The sequence below is a fragment of the Condylura cristata genome, unplaced genomic scaffold (genome assembly GCF_000260355.1).
Source record: "Condylura cristata isolate star-nosed mole 26May11 unplaced genomic scaffold, ConCri1.0 scaffold00019, whole genome shotgun sequence".
Classification (NCBI taxonomy): Eukaryota; Metazoa; Chordata; class Mammalia; order Eulipotyphla; family Talpidae; genus Condylura; species Condylura cristata.
The window spans coordinates 14,778,231-14,798,950 of record NW_004567120.1 but is presented as its reverse complement, the minus strand read 5'-3'; the positions used below and the strand labels follow the sequence as shown (position 1 = coordinate 14,798,950).

General features: G+C 37.5%; 1 protein-coding gene across 1 annotated transcript in view; it reads right to left on the bottom strand.

The window, feature by feature from the left end:
* Positions 1 to 1,951: 1,951 nt before the first annotated feature.
* Positions 1,952 to 20,720, bottom strand: part of IL1RAPL2 (interleukin 1 receptor accessory protein-like 2) — a 921,055-nt gene continuing 902,286 nt past the window's right edge. Inside the window, exons 8-10 of the mRNA XM_004685671.1 lie at positions 19,897 to 20,040; positions 14,210 to 14,380; positions 1,952 to 2,819 (exon numbers count right to left, since the gene is read on the bottom strand). Of these exons, the coding sequence (XP_004685728.1) occupies positions 2,122 to 2,819; positions 14,210 to 14,380; positions 19,897 to 20,040 (1,013 nt within the window). The 3' untranslated portion in view covers positions 1,952 to 2,121. The remainder of the gene's footprint in view (positions 2,820 to 14,209; positions 14,381 to 19,896; positions 20,041 to 20,720) is intronic.

The following is a 20,720-nucleotide window of genomic DNA, read 5'->3' as shown; positions in this document are numbered from 1 at the left end:
TTACTAGTAGTGAAAGGACACATTGTGGCCAGCCAACTCAAATTGCTACCCACGTTTAATCATTGTAAATAAAGGAAGCAGAGAGACCCATGTTATATTTTCAGAACTGGCATGCTCAATACAGAACTATTAGTTTAAAAATACCACTGAACATTCTATTTGAATTAATCTAGACTCCTGTGAAAAACAAAATAATAAAAAGTACAATTGGTCACTTAAACATATACTACCCATTTCATGCAGGTTATTGATTTAGTAATTGCACATAGCATTAAAGAACAATGAGAGTAATACAACTTTATAACACTTGGAAAACAGTTTAGAAGAGATACATTTCCATTTTGAAACACCTATAGTTTTTACAGAAGCAAAATCACCTTTCTCAGTGGAAAAATACATCTATGAAACACCTAGGTATGTAGAATTGGACTTTCCTAAAGGATCAACTAACTGTCCCACTGTGAAATGAATGTGTCACTGCTAAGCTTTCACATACTGTTGGGGCTTGATGCATTTTCTGAGCACCTGGATATAGAAGAACAACAGAGACACAAGTACCTTCAACAAAACCCAGGGATGACAGGGATCCCAATAATGTAAAGAGCTTGAAAGAAATGATGAAAAAAGTATTCTCTAAAGTTCTCCTAAGTCTGAATTTCACAATTATAAGGGCTGGGCAAATCCTTAATTTTTACACATTGTATACATTTGTCCCTGTTTATTTTTGTCCAAAAGCATGACTTAAGAACCATTTACAAAATGCCAGAGTCAACCTTGATTAGCAGTTGATCCCCACAGGCATCCTGGTGGAGATTGTGCCCAAATGATTTAATTAGAAGGAACTTAAAGTAGTATTTCACAATAAATACTAGAACGGGGCACATTCCTTGCAGCAAATTAGTAGTATTTTAGAATATTCACAGGGATTTTCTGGTATGGTACAGTCACAGTCACCATGTGAGGGTGTCGTCTATTAAATATACTCTTTGAAGCACCAGGAATAGGAATACTTCTGCAGGAGCCTCGAACACATGGCCAGGCAGATACTGTATATGCACAGAATAGTCTGTTTCACAACTACATTTCAGATGAGAATCACTGCAACTACTGCTCTACCACTAGTAAAATGTGTTTAGCACTTCATCTGTAAATATTGTTGTTTTATGTCTTTCCTACTGCTGACACTTGCAGTCGCTATTTATTTAAATTCAAATTCCAACGATGCTGAAAAGAAGTAGGGAGAGGCTTACATCTTTGCATAAAGTGTACAGCAGGTCAAGAGATCATTTGGGCAAAAAAAAAAAAAAAATCCAAATGTGAATTTGTTAGAAAATGATAAAATGTGCACCTTAAAATGTGTTTTCAAAGTGGTAAGACTTTTGAAATAGGCTAGAGAGCCAAAAAGTTTGTTCAAAATCATTCTAAAAGAACAGCCTGTCTATTCATTAAGAAATGCACATTGTTTACCTACCTACCAGTTTACCTACAGAAGATGTGATTGTCTAATGAAACTAAAAGCTGTCATTATGAGTTGTTAATTAAAGTCTACAAAAGTTGTCCATTATGTTGAAGTAGTTCTAAATGTTTCAATCACACTCTTTCTCGACTCTTCCTCTATAATCTTCCAATTGGGGTGCCTCAACACTCTTTCTTGATCATTTCTGGTTTTTCACTTACTCTGTGGAAGTTTTCATTCCCCCATAAACTTAGTTGAGAACTTTCAAATTCAGTTCAAGTCTTTCAGTTTTCCTTATTTCAAAAGCCATGTAAATACAGAAATATTCATAAATACGGGGAAGATAGCTCACCTACAGTTTGCAGTCCAAGTAGGATCATAAAACCTACTCTACAGGAACAGGGGTTTTAAGTTTTTCTTTTCATGAAGAAATTAACACTGTACACTGGACAAAGTACTCAAAGACCTATACTATAAATGCATGTCCTTCTGTCGCCCCACTATTCTAGAAATGTAAACCAAAAAATTAAAGTACAAAAAGCATTATCTGTGCTGCTTTCTTCAAACACTTTTTCAGCACCTCCGTGTCATTATTTGCACTGTATGTTGTTATAGCGGACATTTTGCCAGCTCACATAGCCATTCAGAGGACTTCAGATCTTTCACTACCAAATATCACTGGTGAAGCTAAGCTCTTTGGATGATAAAGGCAGCAGGGAACTGTTCCTATGAAATTCCTGGGTGTCTTTCAGGACATTATTAAGGGGTAGCTGTCCATTGAGTAGCGCCAGAGGCAGGTTACAGTAAGTGTGGTGGTTGCCTAAGGAAGGTACTGGCAAGGTGGCAGTTGGCATCTCGTGTTTATAACCTCTGCAACAGTGCCTCATTTGCATCGAATCTGAATGGTGGAAATCAGGGAGATCAGCTTGAGACGACACCATAGAGGCCGAGGTACTGGTCATGGCAATAGAGGGTAAAGGCTGGAGTTCTCCAAAAAGTCCTTGTTCTGCAGAGTCCAGAACATGACACCGAGAAATCATTTCTTTTTTCTTGATGGGCATTTCATATACTAAGTGCTTCCAAAACTTAGAATTTAATTTGCTGCTTTTGGGTCCCTTCCACTTGATCAGGGACAGAAGTTTGATGTTGCGCTTTAGTGATTCCACTTCCTGGCAATTCACCTTCCCTTTTAATTCTGTACACTCAATCAGAATCACTTTGATTTCTCCACTGACTAGCATGTTATGGAGTCTGCTTTCCAATTCGAAAATACTCCATCCTCGTCTGAGAATATAGTTTGCAGTTAGCACGATAATAAGTCTTCTGCTTTGCTCAACACATCTCGTGAGATCTTCAATGTATGCTACAAATCACAGAAAGAGAGAAAGAGTAAAACAAAGACATTTCCAGTCCTTACAGTCTTAGGATTGCACTCTAGTCTAGCAAAGAGCCAGTCTTTCACAAAGGCACATCAGCTTTTCTTCTATTGTACATTCAGAGAGCTTATGTCCTTAAAAATAAAGATGAAAAAAGCAACAACCCTATTTATAGTCCTTATTTTCTTTTACCTCGTCATTATTGACAGTGTTCTATTGGCTAATATAAACTGACTTCTTCAGAGCTTATGTGTATTTCATTGTTTTATTTATGTATTCATTTAATTCAAGTCAGGCTTCCAGACTAGTACTCTTAAGCGAACAAGCGATTAAAGAATTGATGAAGAGAAATGGAGCCTTTTAATGAATGAAGGGTTACTGTATTTATGGGTTTGGTTTGCTCTCCACCCCACCCCCAGTTTTCAACTAGTAAACAAGAAGCCATTTCTATACACGTGAATTACTTCAAAGTTAATTTTGATGGAAATGGTGGAAAGTCTTCTAGAATCAAAGATTGTCTCCTGCAATACTGCTACTTGTAACCTTGGGTTCTCCATTTTGTCCTTCAAACCTGGACATAGGGAAGTGGTGTGTGTGCCCATGAGCTTAATTTGAACCAGTTGCTCTTTGTCCAGAGAACGTGAGGGATGGAGCAGTAGGTGGGGGATGGTGTGGAATGAACAGTAAAGGGAGAGGAGTCTATCAACTAAGAAGTCTTTTCCCTACCTTGTGGAGCAATTCCACACCTGTGGTGGATATGTTATGGCCTTGTGGTGGTAAAAAAAAAAAAAACAACAAAAAACAAAACACTCAACTAGCTCTAGATTTGTTTATCACATGGGATAACCCTTTTGAAATCATGCTCCCAAAGTCTTCTTCACCAAAGAGGGAAACACACACGTGTTAACAAATGGAGACTTGGACACAGGTGCTGCACCAGAGAGCTGTCTTTACTAAGCAGAGCAGGCCTTGGCTAATGTACAGTGCTCCCTAGCAGAAGCATAGCAACATTGGTCACTGCAAATTGGCCCAAGGTTACAGACTGCTTCCAAGGAGTCACGACCAGTCCATAGTGCGAGGCCAGCGAAGAGCCCAGTACAAGTCATTCGAAAGGAGAAACTGACTTTACAAATGCATATTTTACAGATTATCTCACTTTCCCAGGGTTTTATTTCCACTAGTGGGCAGCAAGAAAATTTTCACAAGTGAGAATGAGCAAATTTTCTACACATTCTACAGATAAACAAAATACTTTGAAAAAGATACACAATAGAATTGCCCATTTAACAAGTTGTTGTTACTGCCGTTTTGGTTTTTACTTAATACATTTCAGGACTTTCTCATGCAGTAGTTACAATGACTGTATCTGAGAGGGTAACTGCTAAGTGGGGAGAGAAACTCTCAAGGGTTTTAAGCATTTTATTTTAAAGATTATGTATTCGGGGGGGGGAACTCAGCATTAAAATCTGTAAAAATACAAAAAAAAAACACCAAAAAAAAAAAAAAACAACTACACACAAAATGAAACAAAAACACCACACAAACAGCAATGAGGAAGTCATCACTCTGTAATTATCATTTAGAGAACTGGTGAAACAGAATGGAAGGAAAGGCAGAAAGTTTCAATAGAGTGGAAAAATATTATCCCAATGTATCAACAGCTCTGACTCTTCATTTTCTTCCTTTCTTTCTGCTCCCAAAAATAAAGAAGTTATGTGGGAAGCTTCATCATTAGAAGTTGGATCTGTAAGATACAGTAAAATAAACTATCATGCATCTTTCCCATTATTCTTTTCACCTTTCCTCCAAAACTAAACCAAACCAAACCAAACCAAACCCAAACCCAGAGTCACGGTTTAAGTGAAGGAGTTCATGAAAATACATTTTTTAAGCAGGTAATTGTAAATTGTGATTCTTTTCACAGAAGTCTTTATGAAATAATTTACCACAGGGTTATCCTGAGTAGTATTCTTCCCTCATTCATTGCAGCGTTCCAGTTCATTTAAAAATATTGATCTGTACAAACCTTGTACGGAGCTCATCTGCCACACACTACACTTCGACCAAGAGCACCTCGTTATCTCTTTTAACTATACTTTAAAAAACAAAAGCTACAAATCTCCCTACTGAAGAAAAAAAATGACTACCCAGGTATCCACAGTTGTAAAAGAAACTACATGTGTGCATACTAATTAATTTGATTGGATTTCATGGGTTCTGGCTGTGCGCTCTCTTTCTGAAAGAGGGAAGGAAGCAGTCTTTTCCTCCATTAATATGGTTGCCCCCTTTCATCCATCTATTATATTTTGCCATTTGACAGCTAAGCAGAATGCAAGATTCAGAGTTCCTGGAGCTTCTTAGAGATTCATTAGGCAGAATTTGCATTTGCCCTCAGAAGGAATGTCTGTTAGGACAGATCCCACTATGCTCAGCTGCACAGGGTGTGGGTGTTGAAGGGAACCTTGGAGAGAGGGCGTGGTCCCTGTCTCCTGCATACTACACTGGCTGTGCTTATCCTGGCAAAGCCTAGTGGAGAGTTGAGGCAACCATCCAGATAATTCCGGCTGAAAACCTGCTGTGGAAGAAAAAAGGTCTGAATTATCCTGGTTTGCCCTATATATACATTAATCATATGCACTGGAGTCAGTCAGTCAGTACATCAAAATTTTCCCCCAGTAGACACAGCCCAAGTGTCCCAAAGAAAACATGAGGCCTCTGCTTGGGCCCTGAATTTCGTGTTCCATTTCACTTGGTGAAAAACCAAGTGGAAGTTTTCAGATGTGAAGCCCACATTTCACTTCTTGGGATGGTGATCAGTGGCTGGGCAGCAACCTCAGTGTTTGAAAGCAGCTGGGGAGGTGCCTCGAAGCGCTGCCTGGCTCTAAGGAAAAGAAGGAGGGACTGTCCCGCGCTTCAGATTCTGGCTCGCGCTCTGTTTTTCTCTCTATGTTTTTCTCCTCTTCCTGCTTTGCTCTTCTCTACCGCTTTTCTCCCTCTCTTCTCTCTTTCTGTTCCTTTTAATTTTCCTGTGGCCTTTCTCTTTTCTCCCCCCTTCCCTCGTTGCTTTCTTTTTTCCTCTTTCCTTTGTCCTTTCCCTCCTTTTCTCCCTTTGCCCTCTTCCTCACTCCCTTCTTACATTTTCCCTTTCTTTCTCCTTATATTTGGGGAAAAACAAGAATCTAGTCATTGTGGAAAATATAAGTAAATTCACAAGAGACCAGTGTTTCTAACGTTCTAATCTTTAGCCAGGGAGTTTTCTAACTTCCATGCAGCAATTGCTCAAAAAATAATTTCTCCCTTACCCCAGAGTTACATGGCTGTGTCCAGTGACTGTGAATTGAAATCTGATCGATTAGGGCCATGTCCTGTTTTTGTATGACCTGTGAGTGAAGAATGATTTTTAAAAACATTTTTAAGGGATTGTGGGAAAAACAGTGATGCGATACAACCCATATATGACCCACAGCATTTAAAATACTATCTTGACTTTAAAGGGAGAGTTTGCCACTCCTGAATTAGAGACCAATCAGGGTGTTTAGGTTTGGAAAAGTTCCAGATACATTAAACAGAAACAGGTATCAAGTGAAGATGTTGCTGGTCCACAGCTAGCGTAGTCCCTGACAAGCAGTGGCGTGTGTATGGTGGGGCTGTGGCTTTGTGGAAAACATTTTAGAAACCATATTTAAATAACTTGCTACCACAAAGAGATAATAAAGAACTCCCACCCACCCCCAAAGAAAAAAAAAAAAAACAACAACACCCAAATTCGCAACACATAAGAATACTTGCTAAATCTTGCTTTAACTTATTCAGGTACATTTAGCAACTGAGTAACAAGAATCCTGTAAAAGACTCTTATTTCATATAAAAATATAAAATTCCCTTACATACAATTTTGGTCTGAAGTAACTTAGGATGACAGAAATGACTAACAGGGCTGTGTCCAATAGCCTCTTGTTTCTCTAGACAAGACTGTAAAAGCAGAGACAGAGTGGGGAGCAAAACAGGCCGACTGACAAGGTACACTGCAGAAGGGAGCAGCGGGCAGGTGTCAGGAGAGGTCTGCCATGATATGTGGGTCACCTCCAGGGCTCAGGATTGAACTTGCACTGAAGCGGCTGTGGCTAGCTTGCAGTGCTGTACCCTAGCCCACTGAGCCACTAGGGATGGCCTGACCGGAAATTCTCAGGAAAAAAATGCATTGTCATTAGGCTCTCCTTGGGCTGTGAACCAATTAGAGAAGTGAATCAAAGTCATGCTGGTAGCATCAATATTTATAGGAAACAAGGAAAATGACTACCTAGAACTGTATGAAAAGCAAAGTAAATCCTATTTTGAGTCCCTGTGAGGGGCAGTTGTATAAAAAAAAATTCCAGTACACTTAGAGAAAGAGGATTGCCTCTAGAAAAGTAACTTGGAAATAAGACAGTTACTAATAAAGCAAAAAAGCAAATTGAAGGAAGAAGTAAGATGACAAAATAGAAGTATATACTTTTCCAAAAGAGCTTAGTACTGTCATAAAACTCAGGTTCTGAATTTGCTGCCAATATAGGCAGGACAAGGGAGGGAATTTCCCTGTGGTCTTGCTACTGCTTACTCACCATCTGATTTATCAAACTGATTTGCTATTTGTTTATTATTCTATAATATATATTCTATTATTCTATATATTCAAATACTTAACCTGTAGACTAAGGCATAATTTATTACTATGCCAAGTTCAAACAATGGTAGTTTGATTTGCTTATACTCATGGCTATGTACATCTTGTCAGTTAAACAGACAGATCATAGGGCAATACCCGATGCATCAAAGCAGATAACACACCAGTAATTTTTTGTGCGTGTGAAAATGAGCTAATTGATAGCAATCAACAATGATACTTATATAGGCTCATAAATAAAAACTTAAAATCAAGAGAATTTTTGACAGTGATCAAAGGGTTTGCCACCTATGACTGGTGTGGAGAAAACAGGAAAAATAGGTTTCCCATGTGTCAAAATAAATACATAAACACATAAATTATGAGCTCTCAGGAATTTCATATTGTTGTGTCACTGAAAATACATCTGCATTTTAAATAATGATGATAAATACTGATCTACATGGAGGTTGACAATCTTCAACTTGTCTGATGTTTCTAAAGCTTTTGGTTCTTGATGCTCCCTCAGGCAAATGTAGGTTTCTGTCTGTGTAGTCTGCTGCAGAAATGAAGCTACAAAATTTTTATTTAACAAGGTATATGTATGTGGGGAGACTTTCTAAACAGTGTATGATAATACCTGTGAAAGTAAGACAATGAGAAGTGTAGTAAACAAAGAATCAGTAAATTCTCCTTCCCTTTCTCTTTTCCTTCCTTAACCCCGTGGCCCAGGAACTTGTAGATATGATTAATTACAAATCAGTGCAATCTTTGTAAATATGTAACTTATGTACTTTCTCTGTGGTTCTTTACATAAGGGAGACATACTGGTCGTAAACCTACCCCTACTAAGGTGTCTGTTCATTGTGCCACGCAAACCATAGATTTACTGATTGAAATTCTACACCATGAATTCTTTCTTTCCTCAAAATTTGATGAAAAACCTCAGCCCATTGACCTCTGTACATGTCGGGGCATACGGAAGTACAGTTCTCTCTCTCGACTCTAACATGAAGGGGATGGTGGGCATATCTAATTTTATTCCATGTGAGTAAATTGCACACAATGTGTTAAATTTCCATGGTTGTGCATGTCACCCTTGCCTCACACTTTTTAGGTCACAGTCAGATTGCCTGGAAAAGGATTTTATTACTCCCCAAGGACAATTTACTTGAATGGTGTCCAATATGTACGGCTATTAGAGGAACTATTGGCAATGAATACTTACAGATCCATGTACAAAAATGTTTTTTGCATGCCTCACTTCAGAAATGACTAGGGATCATCTGACACCAGATGTATTCTCCAGTCATTTGTCATTTCATTGTCAGCACAATCAAATGGCTAGCGCTAAGCATTAAAGAACTGAGGATTAGACCAGTGAAGAAAGTCTAGCAAATGCAAGAATGTAATCAGACGTTATAATTTCTCCCTTGAATTATAAAGGAGTGTTAGGATTCTTGAGAGAAGCTCATATAAAATTGAACATAACAAGTGGAAACACAATTTAATACTTGAGGCTAAATTCATAAATATAACTTAGAAATCACTGATCAAACCATATGCATGATAACAATTTTAGTTCACAGCGTACTTCTCTGGTACAATTATGTCTGAATAACTCACATGGCGAACTTTGTAGTCTTTGTATGATTAGATGGGAAAGTTGAGGTAAAAGTTTTGAAGAATTTTTTCTCTTTAAGTCTATTTAGATACCTATAGATTTTTCCAAAGCTTCAGAGTTGGCTCAATTAATAAATATTGCATATGTACTTTTAAGCACCTTGCTTACTTTCTCTTAAAAAAACAACAAAAGCGACAGGGTTGGGTTGTTCCTACTTTTAGTCTGAAAACACTATTTTCTCCATCTGATCAGTGGCCCTTAGCCCAATTCAATAACTTTATATTTTTATACTTTTTTAACCTCTGTAGAAACACTAAGATAAGATGGGCTCAAGAGCCTAAATGGTACTCATCCAAAAATGTCCCCAATCTCGGGATCTCAATTGCACAGCTGGGTTCTGTTGGTCACACGTCAGCTTCAGAGCACATCTGTTCATTCCTCAAGGATCCACTAGGCCCCATGAACACAATGTGCTCTGTGTAGAGTACTTTACACCACAAACCCAGCAGCTGCAGGGGTGAGAAAATCTCTACTTCTCAAGTTTGTGTCTCTAGGCAGTTTGAGTAGGGTGTTTTCTATCTGGCTTTCTTTTGGTTGCCTGTCACTTCTGACATTCAGACGCCTGCTGGCAACAGCATTGCTTTTGCTATTCTCAGGACAGATGTTTCTAGCCTGGGAAGAGACAGACCAAACTTTTACTGGAAAGTAGGAATTCTTGCCATGTTCAGGCACCAAACCTGAGAAAACATAAGGAAGATCCTGGCCACAGAATGGAAAGGCAGGTCACTGCCAGGAAAATAATGGCCAGATCTGAAGACTTTTAGTTTTAGCATTTAGGAAAAATATTTGTTTCAAATCTCCCATCTCTGCTGGTTTATGATGTCCAAAGGATACTTGCCTAGTAGGTCATGTGAGAAAGGTACAGACACCCCTGCTCACCTTAGAAAGTGACATCTTTTTATACAAGCATTTTGAGAACCCTTGGAGAGAAGAAGAGAAGAGGGAGGGAGAAGGTGGGACTCAATCATGTACTTTTCAAACCTCCTACTTGGGAAACAGTATTCATTGAAAGGGTTGTGTGCTGATGAGGTTGAGCTGGAATGCCATCAGGGCGGTGCAAGAGACATCAGAAGGGAAGACACTAAACATGAATGGGCTTATATAGTATAGATTGCATTAATATGATTCAGAGAAAATGATTGTTGTAGATAAGAAAGACATTATGAAGTCAGCTTTTATAATCCTCAGAGGCCTCATCACTACCTTTTGGAGGAAGGAGTAGACTTGGGTCAACATGTTTTAAATGAGATGTGAGGGACAAACACAGCTTATAATATTGTAAAACTAATATTCCCCATCCCACCCCCCCCCGAAGGAATGTGTCTATATTTATATAGCATAACCTGTTAAATCTGTACCAATGGCTGCAAATACAGACCACAGAAGCTTCTTTAATAACACACATACACCAAGTCCAAAATGTTCTACTCTGTCATTCATGTGTAAATCAAGTATATTATTCATATACTTCATCGACTTCCTGAATGCGTGCTAAAAATGCCAAGGAAAAACTCGTTAATCGTGACATGGTGACTGCTCAGCCAGCTCTGAAATGTTGATGGAAAAGAAAAATTGTCAAAGAGCCTTTTTAAACATTTGTGCAGGTTACACTCGCAAATCGGAATTCAGAGAACATGAATTTCCTCGTTCAGGAAGGAAGGATTAAAATCAAACACCCTCCAGCGGTTGCATCTAAAAAGTGCACAGTTATCCCAAATGGAATCTTCCTGTACATCCCTGAGTGCCAGGATTCAAGTTCCTGCTTTGTTTGATGGTCAGATAATCTCAAAAAAATTTAAAATAAACTTCTGGGGACCATAAAATCTCACCCACGCTGATAAGTATTCTTGAATATTTCTGTTAATTTTTTTAATGGCAGGGTATACTAGGTGACAAACTTTTATATATCTCTTCTCCTACCAAGTGTGTTACAGTCCTTCACTAAAGCCCTATAGCATTGAGCAAGGAGCTATGTCTGTGTAACTCTCACATCCCAAGGTTAAGGACATTGAGTTCTATGATACACCAAAACAATGATTCAATTTCAATCAATGTGTCCAAACAACTACTTGATTTAATGAGGTAAAATATAATATATCAGCTCTTTGGCTAAACTGATATAGCAGGGTGATTCAATTGACCTGTCAAGTCATTAAAACAGAAAACATAGGAGAGCTAAGAAGATACGATTTTGGGCTACAGTTCCCTTGGGCTCATGTTCTGGGTCTCTTTCTCATGCACACACAACAACTGCTTCTTCATGCACTAAAAATGTCTCTTCTACTGAGTGGTAAAGTGTGTTTCATATTCCATTCCCCTATTTATTTATCTTTTTAAAGTTCATAGTAGCAACCTCTATTTTACAGTATAGAATAAACTCAGTTTTGGGTTATCAGAAAAGGCCTGATGCATTTTTGCTCAAAAATAGAAAAATACATCATAACTTTTCTGACAGCCCAATAATTTTGAAATGTTCACATGTGAACACTGACATTTTTTAGTAACTTGTTTTGTTTAATAAAGGCCGCTGATTGCAAAAAGGTCAGCACCACATTGAGTACTACTGGTGGTGCTTTGGTAATGATATTATTTTAATACAATTTAGGATGTCACTACCCTCAAAATTAATGTTGCACAATCTATATATTTAACAAGATATTCTTAGCAAAAATTTAGACCTACATATTAATCCAATGAAGTAAGCCCCCGAAATAGTTAAGCAATTGTTCTTAACTTGTCATCATTGATTGATCCCTTGTAGGTCTTCTTTCTAATATCTGGAAAAATGGAAGCAATATACTTATACTCCTGTTATAAGAAACTGATAATGTTTCTATGAAATATTTATATTTTCTCCTATCCAGTAGAACACTCCTTTTTGGCTTTCATATTCACCCTGTTAAGCAAAAATACCTTTCTAATACTGTCATGTAAAAATTTAAACCCTCACTTCATTTTCATTAATTTCTCTTGACTTAAACTAGTACCGTTCTAACAAAATCAAGAAACACCCTAAAGTAACAGTTAAATGCAAGTAGTATGCTAGAATATGACAGGGGTATGAGGATAAATGACAGAGTCCCTGCCCTCATGCAGCTTACAATCTTGCTGATGAGGCAAGATATAAATAGAGGGAAAACAACACAAAATATCATAGACAAAATATATAGTCAAGTTATAATGCATCATGAAATCTAGGGCTAAAGAAATTATTATGGTCTTTCACAGAGACAGTGATATGAGGAAGGAAAAGTAGGATTTGTAAAGGTATAGAAGACTAATACTGCAGTTTTCCACAGTGTGATACACAGTGTATATCAAAGGCACGGTTTGGCTAGAGTGGAAGGTAGAATAGGGAAAATGTGAGAACACATGTATAGGAAATAAATCTGTGCTGACGCCACACTGCAGAAGTATTCAGCTAAGAGTTATGAATTAGACACAAAAATGGTGAATAATTTAGGGTTATTAAACAGGAGATATGATCAAGGAAGTGTACATATTAGTGGGACCAGACAGATGAGAGAAAGGATAGGGAAAGTAGAGAGGAGTCAGTATTGTAGGGATGCGCTGATAAGGGCCTATACTAGAGTGATTGAAGTGAGAGTGGCAAAGACTTGCAAGATACACTGGGTTTGGGAGTGACAGCAAGAAGGATAAAAATTGACTCGGATATCAGCCTGTTCCTTGAGTTTCAATCAATGTAGATGTGGTATTTTAAGTCATGAAACTGAAGGAAATTACAGAACAAAAAGAAAAGAGAACCTTGGAGGAAGTCTGGAAAATTCTTACATGTGTGCTGCAGGAGCACAATGGACCAGTAATTAGTGGCACCGTTGTTCCAAAGTGTGCGTGTTCTTGTGCACACACAGGCATGCGTGCCATGCATGTGCTCTGGGAAAAGAAATGAACCTCCAAACCTCACTTGTTTCAATTTGTTTCCAGCTGGCTTAAGGACCACGGTGGACAGCTGATAATTGGCAAACATGTTATGGAGGAATAGCATACTCCAGGGGAGTGAGAACCATTGAAACTGGTGTATGTTCTAATCCCTGCTCTAGCATTTTCCAGTTTTTTTGATCTTGGAATTCTTTGAGGCTTTGTCCCCTCATCTAAAAGATGAGAAAAATGGTAGCTGTTCTTTCTCAACATAACGTTATTGTAAAGATAAAATGAAATAATGAATGTGGAAAATCTTTTATATGCTGTCAAATACTGAAAGTAGAACCTTTTCTACTTTGTTATCACATGTGCATAAATTACCATATACTGTGGTCAGGGTGTAATCTCCCCCTTTCAGGGAGATTAGCACAAACATATATAAAAACATTGTAGCACCTTTATTTTCAGTGTTATTTTAAGGTCTATGAGTGCAAGGGCCACATCTCATGTTTTCTGTATTCCCCTTCCACGTGACAATGCACAGCACTCTAAACATTAGCAGGAACAAAGTATAAATTTTCATTTGAGACTGATATGACTTAGAAAATTCAAGTACAATGTTCGTATGTATCACAACTAAAGGTAGCATCCAAGCTACATTTTTCCATTGTCTAGAACTTCTTGGAAATTATTTAAAATCACAGAGGAAGTGCTATACCCAATGGATTCACATACTTTCTTAAGTAGATTTTCCTAGAAATTTGGAAATGAGTAACAAGGCATAAATTCAGAGTTATTAGAGGCTGATGGCAGATATAAGTAAAAGCACAATGACAAGATCAGCTTTGGAATTGAAATGAGTTGAAAGGATTTTAGCTGATTTATACAGATTTTTTTTAAGGACCATCATTTTCTCAGAACACTAACGCAACAGAATAAAAAATACCATTAAGGCACAATTTAAAAACAATTTAAAAACTTTAGATAAAGGAAGCATCTTTTAAAAATTTATATGCTAGAGATTCAGAACATAGGTTCTGGGGAGAAATATGAATTTAATGCAATCACCCATAAGAAACAGGTATCTACTCCTATGCTCTGATGTTTGAATCTTCCATACAAGTTCCTAAAATAAACCATAGTTCTTAACTGAAATTGAAAGGACTTACTTCCACTTGGAATCAGATCTCTTTCTGGGATGAAGAGTTTATATCCATAGTGTTTTTCCAGGACATCTGGCAATATTTCAAGAGCAAATTGCTCTTCTTCAGGATTGTCACAATCTAAAGCCTCTTGGTCCACTTTTGTGTAAGAGAGATAGGCATCATATTCCTTGTTGTCTTAAATATAAGGAACAACAAAAGGTTATATATATATAGCAAATTTTCTTTAAGCACTCAAAGTCTATAACTGCTAACAGGATAGAATAAACATTATGACTGGTGACTTGCTAATAATTGGGGGAAAAGTCACATACCACATTATAAAAATTCTGGTGAATTTCAACATAATCTAGTCATCTGACATGGACTGAAACTGTTATGCAAAGAGCAACGTATAGTTAAGAGCAACCTATAGTTAAGACAAGAATATGAGAAATAATGCTTGTGATTTGTGGTGACTATACTTATTTGTGAAGTTCAGTGATGTGTAAATGATTAGCTCAGTGTGTTTGAATGCAGGACTAAATAGACCAAAGTCATGGAATTGAAATCCTTCTGTGCCAGTTGGCTTGGCTCTGTTAGTTGGTCACAGACTATACCTTGTTTGCACAAATATGTGCACCAGATCCAAAAGGGGCCGGGCCCCAGAGTGTGGAGGATTGAAATAATGCAGCCTCACTCCCGGAGACACTACTCACAGCACATGTCATACTTCCAGTTGGTTAGTGTCATCATCTTCATATACAAAAAGCAGTTCATTATCAAATATTAGACACAGCAGCTGGGTTTTATACAAGTGCATTGCCCATTATTCTTGTTCAGTCCATGGCCAACTAATTTGACACAAGCTTCCAAAAGAAGCCTTTGTTTCAAAATATACATCCTTCCAGGATTGCCAAATTAGGGTTACCCTTCATACATTTAGTCAGAGAGCTATCTGTGCTTGGAGAATATACATCTCTCCTTTGCGCTGTTGATTCTGAGCCAGCTTTTCTGATGAGAAAACGTTCACATATACTTGCGTTTTTATCCCTTAAAAATGTTAATGAACACAGCTACTCAAGGTATTAGTCCCTGTTGGTTTTAGAAGGGATAGATTGGAAAAGTTATAGTGGTTTTCAAGTTCCCTTATTTAGGCAGAATCGAGGAGCTGAAATAGAAAATTTGTTTTTAAAAGTTAATGTAGTAGCAGAGACTCATGGAGATAGCAGTACTTATTTAAACATATTTACTTGCAAATAATGATTCTAAAAGTCAGGCAAAGATTTCAGTATTATTTCTGAAACGCATTAAACTTTTTCATTGTAAAAGAACTGATTAGAATATAGTTGAAACCTAGCCAAAAGGAAATTTACAGAAAGAAGCTGCAACTTATGTACCTATACCATTAATGATTCAGTCCTCCCTGAGAAAGAGAAATAAATGATATAAAGAGACATAGCCATCCTATGGTAGGAGTAAGCAGGGCTCAGTAATTACCCCGAGCTATCTGAGGCAGGATCAAGTTCTTGTGATTCTAGTCAAGATTCCAGTCTCGCCACCCCACAACAAAAGTAAATATGGTTATTTATGTTAAGATGGTGCTTGAAGTCAGGATGATTCCTCTTCCATGTCCTCTGGTGGAAAAGGCTTCCATAATCCTTGGCTGGGTTATGTGATTGCCTGGAAGCAGATACACATGAAGGTCTGCCCCGCACAGTGGAGAAGATCATTTGGCTTACACATAGGGCACATTCTGCTGTTAGGTATAAATGCCACTTGGAAGTGAGAATGTTCATAAGCAATGCTAATGTGAGAACCTGCTGGTAATCCCAGCACCTCTGCCCCTATTCCAATCAAGTGCAGGATGCACCTGCAAGCCCTTGACTTTTTGCAGCCATAATTATTCACCTGGGACTTAGAGCTGCCGATGATACACAGCTGGAAGAATAAAACAGGCCAAAGGACAAATAGCTCCATCCCTACGTGCAGAATACATTTCATTGTTCTTGGTGTTAGGGCCTCAAGCTCCATCATGTCAGACAGGACCCTTGCTTCATCTGACCTTGATAACTTTCCTAGCTCCTAAATCTCAGCAAACTGAACTACTTGTAAATTCTTCCAGTAATGATTTCTTGAGCATTTACTTTGAACTAGCCATCTGCAGTGACAACCTGCCTTTCCCCCACCTGACCAGGCCTTCTAGACTTGTGCCTAGTGCTTGCTCTGATTATGACTATTTGCCCTACAACCAGGTCCTATCTTTGCTTGCTTCATCCATATCCCAACATATAGGCGGTACTATAAACACTTTACTCTGGAAAAGTGTCACTATATGCCAAACCAAAATGTAACAAAGAACATAGATGTCTTTGATACGTGTCTGGACACTAAATTTTACCTAATATTCTAGAAACACTTCATTCTGGGATAGCTGCTTCTGGTTTTAGTCACTTTCCTTTAAGATGAATGAAAGGTAAACAGCTATGGTGGCTGTGCAGGGCAGGAAGAAAGTTCTCAAATCTACCATGTCAGATGTCCCAGAAGCTCTCAGATGCCAGCTAGCGAGCAAGCCATGACGCAGATGCCACAGTTTAAAAATGCACTTGAGCCAAGAAAACCCCATGAATAGCCACAGCTGTTGCTCACAAAGAGGAGCAAGATGGATAGAGCACAATCAACAGCATGATACAAATAAGGTTAACAGCAAGGCCTGAAAATTGTTTTAAAACCCAATGGCAATTCAGTGACAACACTTTGCCGGGCAAGGCTAATGAGCCCTCCTCTGTGTTAAATCATGCTGGCTAAGCTCATCTGAGGAACTGGAGAACAGAGCACCATATAGACAGAACATGGGAAGGAAGAGGGCTCGCCATGCTGGTCATAGATATGCTGTTCCCGGTGAAGAAAGAAGTTATGAGGAAGGGAATCAAGCTGCCCATGGGAGAATGTTATTGTTGTCACACCTGTTTTTCTCCATTTTAAAACCCCATTTTAATCCTGTTCACAACCAGAAGGCCTGTTTATAACCCAGTTCTGGAGCTGTGCTAACCACAATCTAAAACCTCAACCTCACTAGTGTAAAGCTTGTGTGACCTAGGTAATTGTCATAGCCTCTGCTCTCTCTCTTATCCCTGTTGTGTGTGTGAGAGAGTGTAGGTGAGTAATATTGATCCACTAAGAAGACTATAAGTAAAGCATCACGTGCCTGTCCTATAGTAGACAATATATTTAATGACTGCCTAACTGAAAGGTTGAAAGAATGAAGCCATCACAGGTTGGTATATTGAACTAAAATGAAGCATATCAAACAACAATCAAGTCAGAGTTTGTTACATAGATTTGATTTTGTAAAAAATAAGGCATTTTTATAAGCACAAGAAATGCTGCCGTAGATTTGAGTCAAAGAAAAGCATGAATAGAAAGTATACAGATAAGTTGTGTTTATAAGATGCCAAAATATTTAAAGAACATATTTGGTAGGTTATCTCTTGGCATCATGAAACAGGATATTTCTAAAAGGGCCTTAATGTTCACTTATTTATCTTCTCTACATACTTGCTATTTTTGTATTCCATTCAGCTAGTACAGAGATTACATAGTTAAAGTTCAAGGTTTCATGTAGGAACAAAAAAATGTTTTAATTCTTCCTTCCCAATGAAAACTCCTGAAGTATCCCTCCTACTAACATTGCATTTTTCCTTTCCTTTGAACAATTGCTTTGGAGTCAATACATGTAATTCTCTACTGTACATGCTCATGCTCTACATTAATTGTCATCTTTGACCACAAGGGCTACACTGAGATACTGATGCAAAGCAGACTATTGGTTCCTTTGAATGCCCTACAATAATAGCATGAATTTCTAAAAATTTTTTTTAAAGATTTATTTATTTGTGCATAGAAGAACTGGCTATAGGTCAGCGATGCCACTCACCAGAGACAGAGTGGGGAGCAGAACAGATGGATCTACTGAAATGCACTGCTGAGGGGAGCAGCAAGTGAGACAGGAGAGGTCTGCTGCACCATGTGGGTCAGCTCACTGGCCAGGAATCAAACTCAGGCTCCAGTAGTGGTAGGGTGATAGCACTGAGACTTAACCCTTATGCCACCATGGAGGCCCCAGTAACCCCAATAATAGCATGAACTTAATCTTAAAAATATATACTACATTTGATCTCTTAGCCTCGATTACTAGGTATGTATGGGTAATGAAAATAATTATTGCAGATTAATTTCCTAAACTGTATTATCTCTTATGGAGATTATTAACAGATCATTTATCATCATGACTTAAAACAAATGAAATCATGGGAGCCTGCCTTTCATGTTCTTTTATACAGACATCCCCAATGGGTTCTTTAGTGACTTTCTGGCACCTGGAAAAGTGTTATTTTCCTCAATAACTTATTTCACCTATTGTATGTATACAGGTAAGGAGTCAGACTTCTCTGTATTAATGGCTATATCTGGAAACTGTGGGTAAATGATCACATTTTCACATATATTGTTAGAACACAATTATTGTCAGAATTGGTCCTAAATTCTCCTTAGTCAGGCCTATAATGCTTTCATGTAGGTAGGCTGGAATAGTTGGGCAAATGCCCTGTTTTGAAAATAAGCATGCTCATCAGATAGCATTACTCTTAATTTTACTATCAAAACATAAAATTCAATTAAAACCCTTAACAGTTTATGAAATAGTAACAATAAGACCCAAATCAAAGTTTCCTCAAAAGTTTTGAGGTTATGTTCACAGTCATCATACTCTTCTTCTATTTCTACTTATATATATATATATATATATATATATATATATATATAAATTATGAACTTCTCTCTTTTGAGGAAAGACCATGATCTCAAACAAACAAAAGCTCTAACCTTCATTATTTCAATACAATGTAAATGAATATTTAAATTTGCCTTTTTAAAGTAATGGCTTACATTGGGACTTCTTTATCTGGGCTTCCCTAAAGGTGAGGACTTTACTACATAAGAAGCATGATTTCCTGGTATTGATTGGAAATTTCATAACTTGTTCTCTTGAAAATATTAAGTAATTTTTGAATGTTCTAAGCAATGAGGCACAATAGAATATTTTATTGATATCTTATTCATAGGATTTGCCAAAGCCATAAATGGAAAACATAAGAAAATTATAAGCCACATTCTTTTGAGTTTACCTTGGAGAATGGTAATACAATCATCCAAAATATATACTTTGAGTTTTAGAAAGAGTATTGACATAGCTTTTAATCTTACATGATCTGTACTCAAATGTTTTTGGTGTCAATAATACTTAAACATGATATGTAACTGAGTTTGGATTTTCTGGAGCAGAAAATGATTAATTGGCCCCTTAATAAGGGAAAAGGTTTTGACAGTAATTATTTATTACCTGACCAACTATGTCTCATTGTTAAACATTTTATATGAAAATAATTTCAAACATATAGGAGCATTACAAAAATAAAACTATTTCAAAGAATACCTATATATTCCTTATCTGATTTCATCTATTGTTAATTTTTCTCCCTTTGCTCTCTTAACAGATAAATCAAAAGTGTTTTTCTGAAATATTTTAGAGTAAGATGCATTATTCATAGCTCTTTAAACATTTCAGCATACAGTTCCTTAAACTAGGGCTACTGTCTTACATAATCATAAATTCTTGCCTCTTAATTGAACTGAAACAAGAGGAGACAGCTTACCATCACTAGTTTCATCACCTCCAAAATGCTGTCTGTAGAAGAGCATCAACTCAATATTGTAGCATTTGTAAATGACCATGAGCAGCACAAGGAGGAGGAAGATTGCTCCCAGACCTCCTGCAAGCTCAATTTTGTAGATTAAATCTGGAACAAACATAATAAACAGGAAAAGGCAATTAAATCAGCAACATTTGGGATCTTCCCATATTTCTAGTCCGTAAAATGTACAACCCATTCTGTTTTTCTTTCCAGAAGATTCTTGCCTAATGCAATAAGTAGCTTTGTCCTTGATATGTTTGTGTGAAACAAATCTTTGTAAAATTAACTCTTGTGAAGATCTGAGTAATTCTGCGATCGAAAATATTGTCTATCTGAAAAGGAAGTCACTTCCAATTTGTTTTGAACACATGTAGGTCCCACAAATACAAAAAAGTCCTCACTTAATGTTATCAGTACGTTCTTGGAAACTGCCACTTTAAGTGAAACAAAGTATAACAAAACGAATTTTACCATAGGCTAATAGATGTAAACAAGAATCAAGTTCCTACAGCATATTTCTGGTTATAGAAACATCACCATCTTCTAAATAAAGACAGGAAACACTGCTAACATTTAACAACCATTTGTATTCATTCATTCCTTTTCCAATACATTTATGCCAGTGGAGGGCCATAGGTAGGTAGAGATTTTTCTGGCAGCTCAAAATACAAATACAAGGATGGAACCTAAACTGGGCAGCATTCCCCACCACTGCAGACTGCAGGCCACACACACACACACACACACACACACACACACACACACACACACACACACACACACAC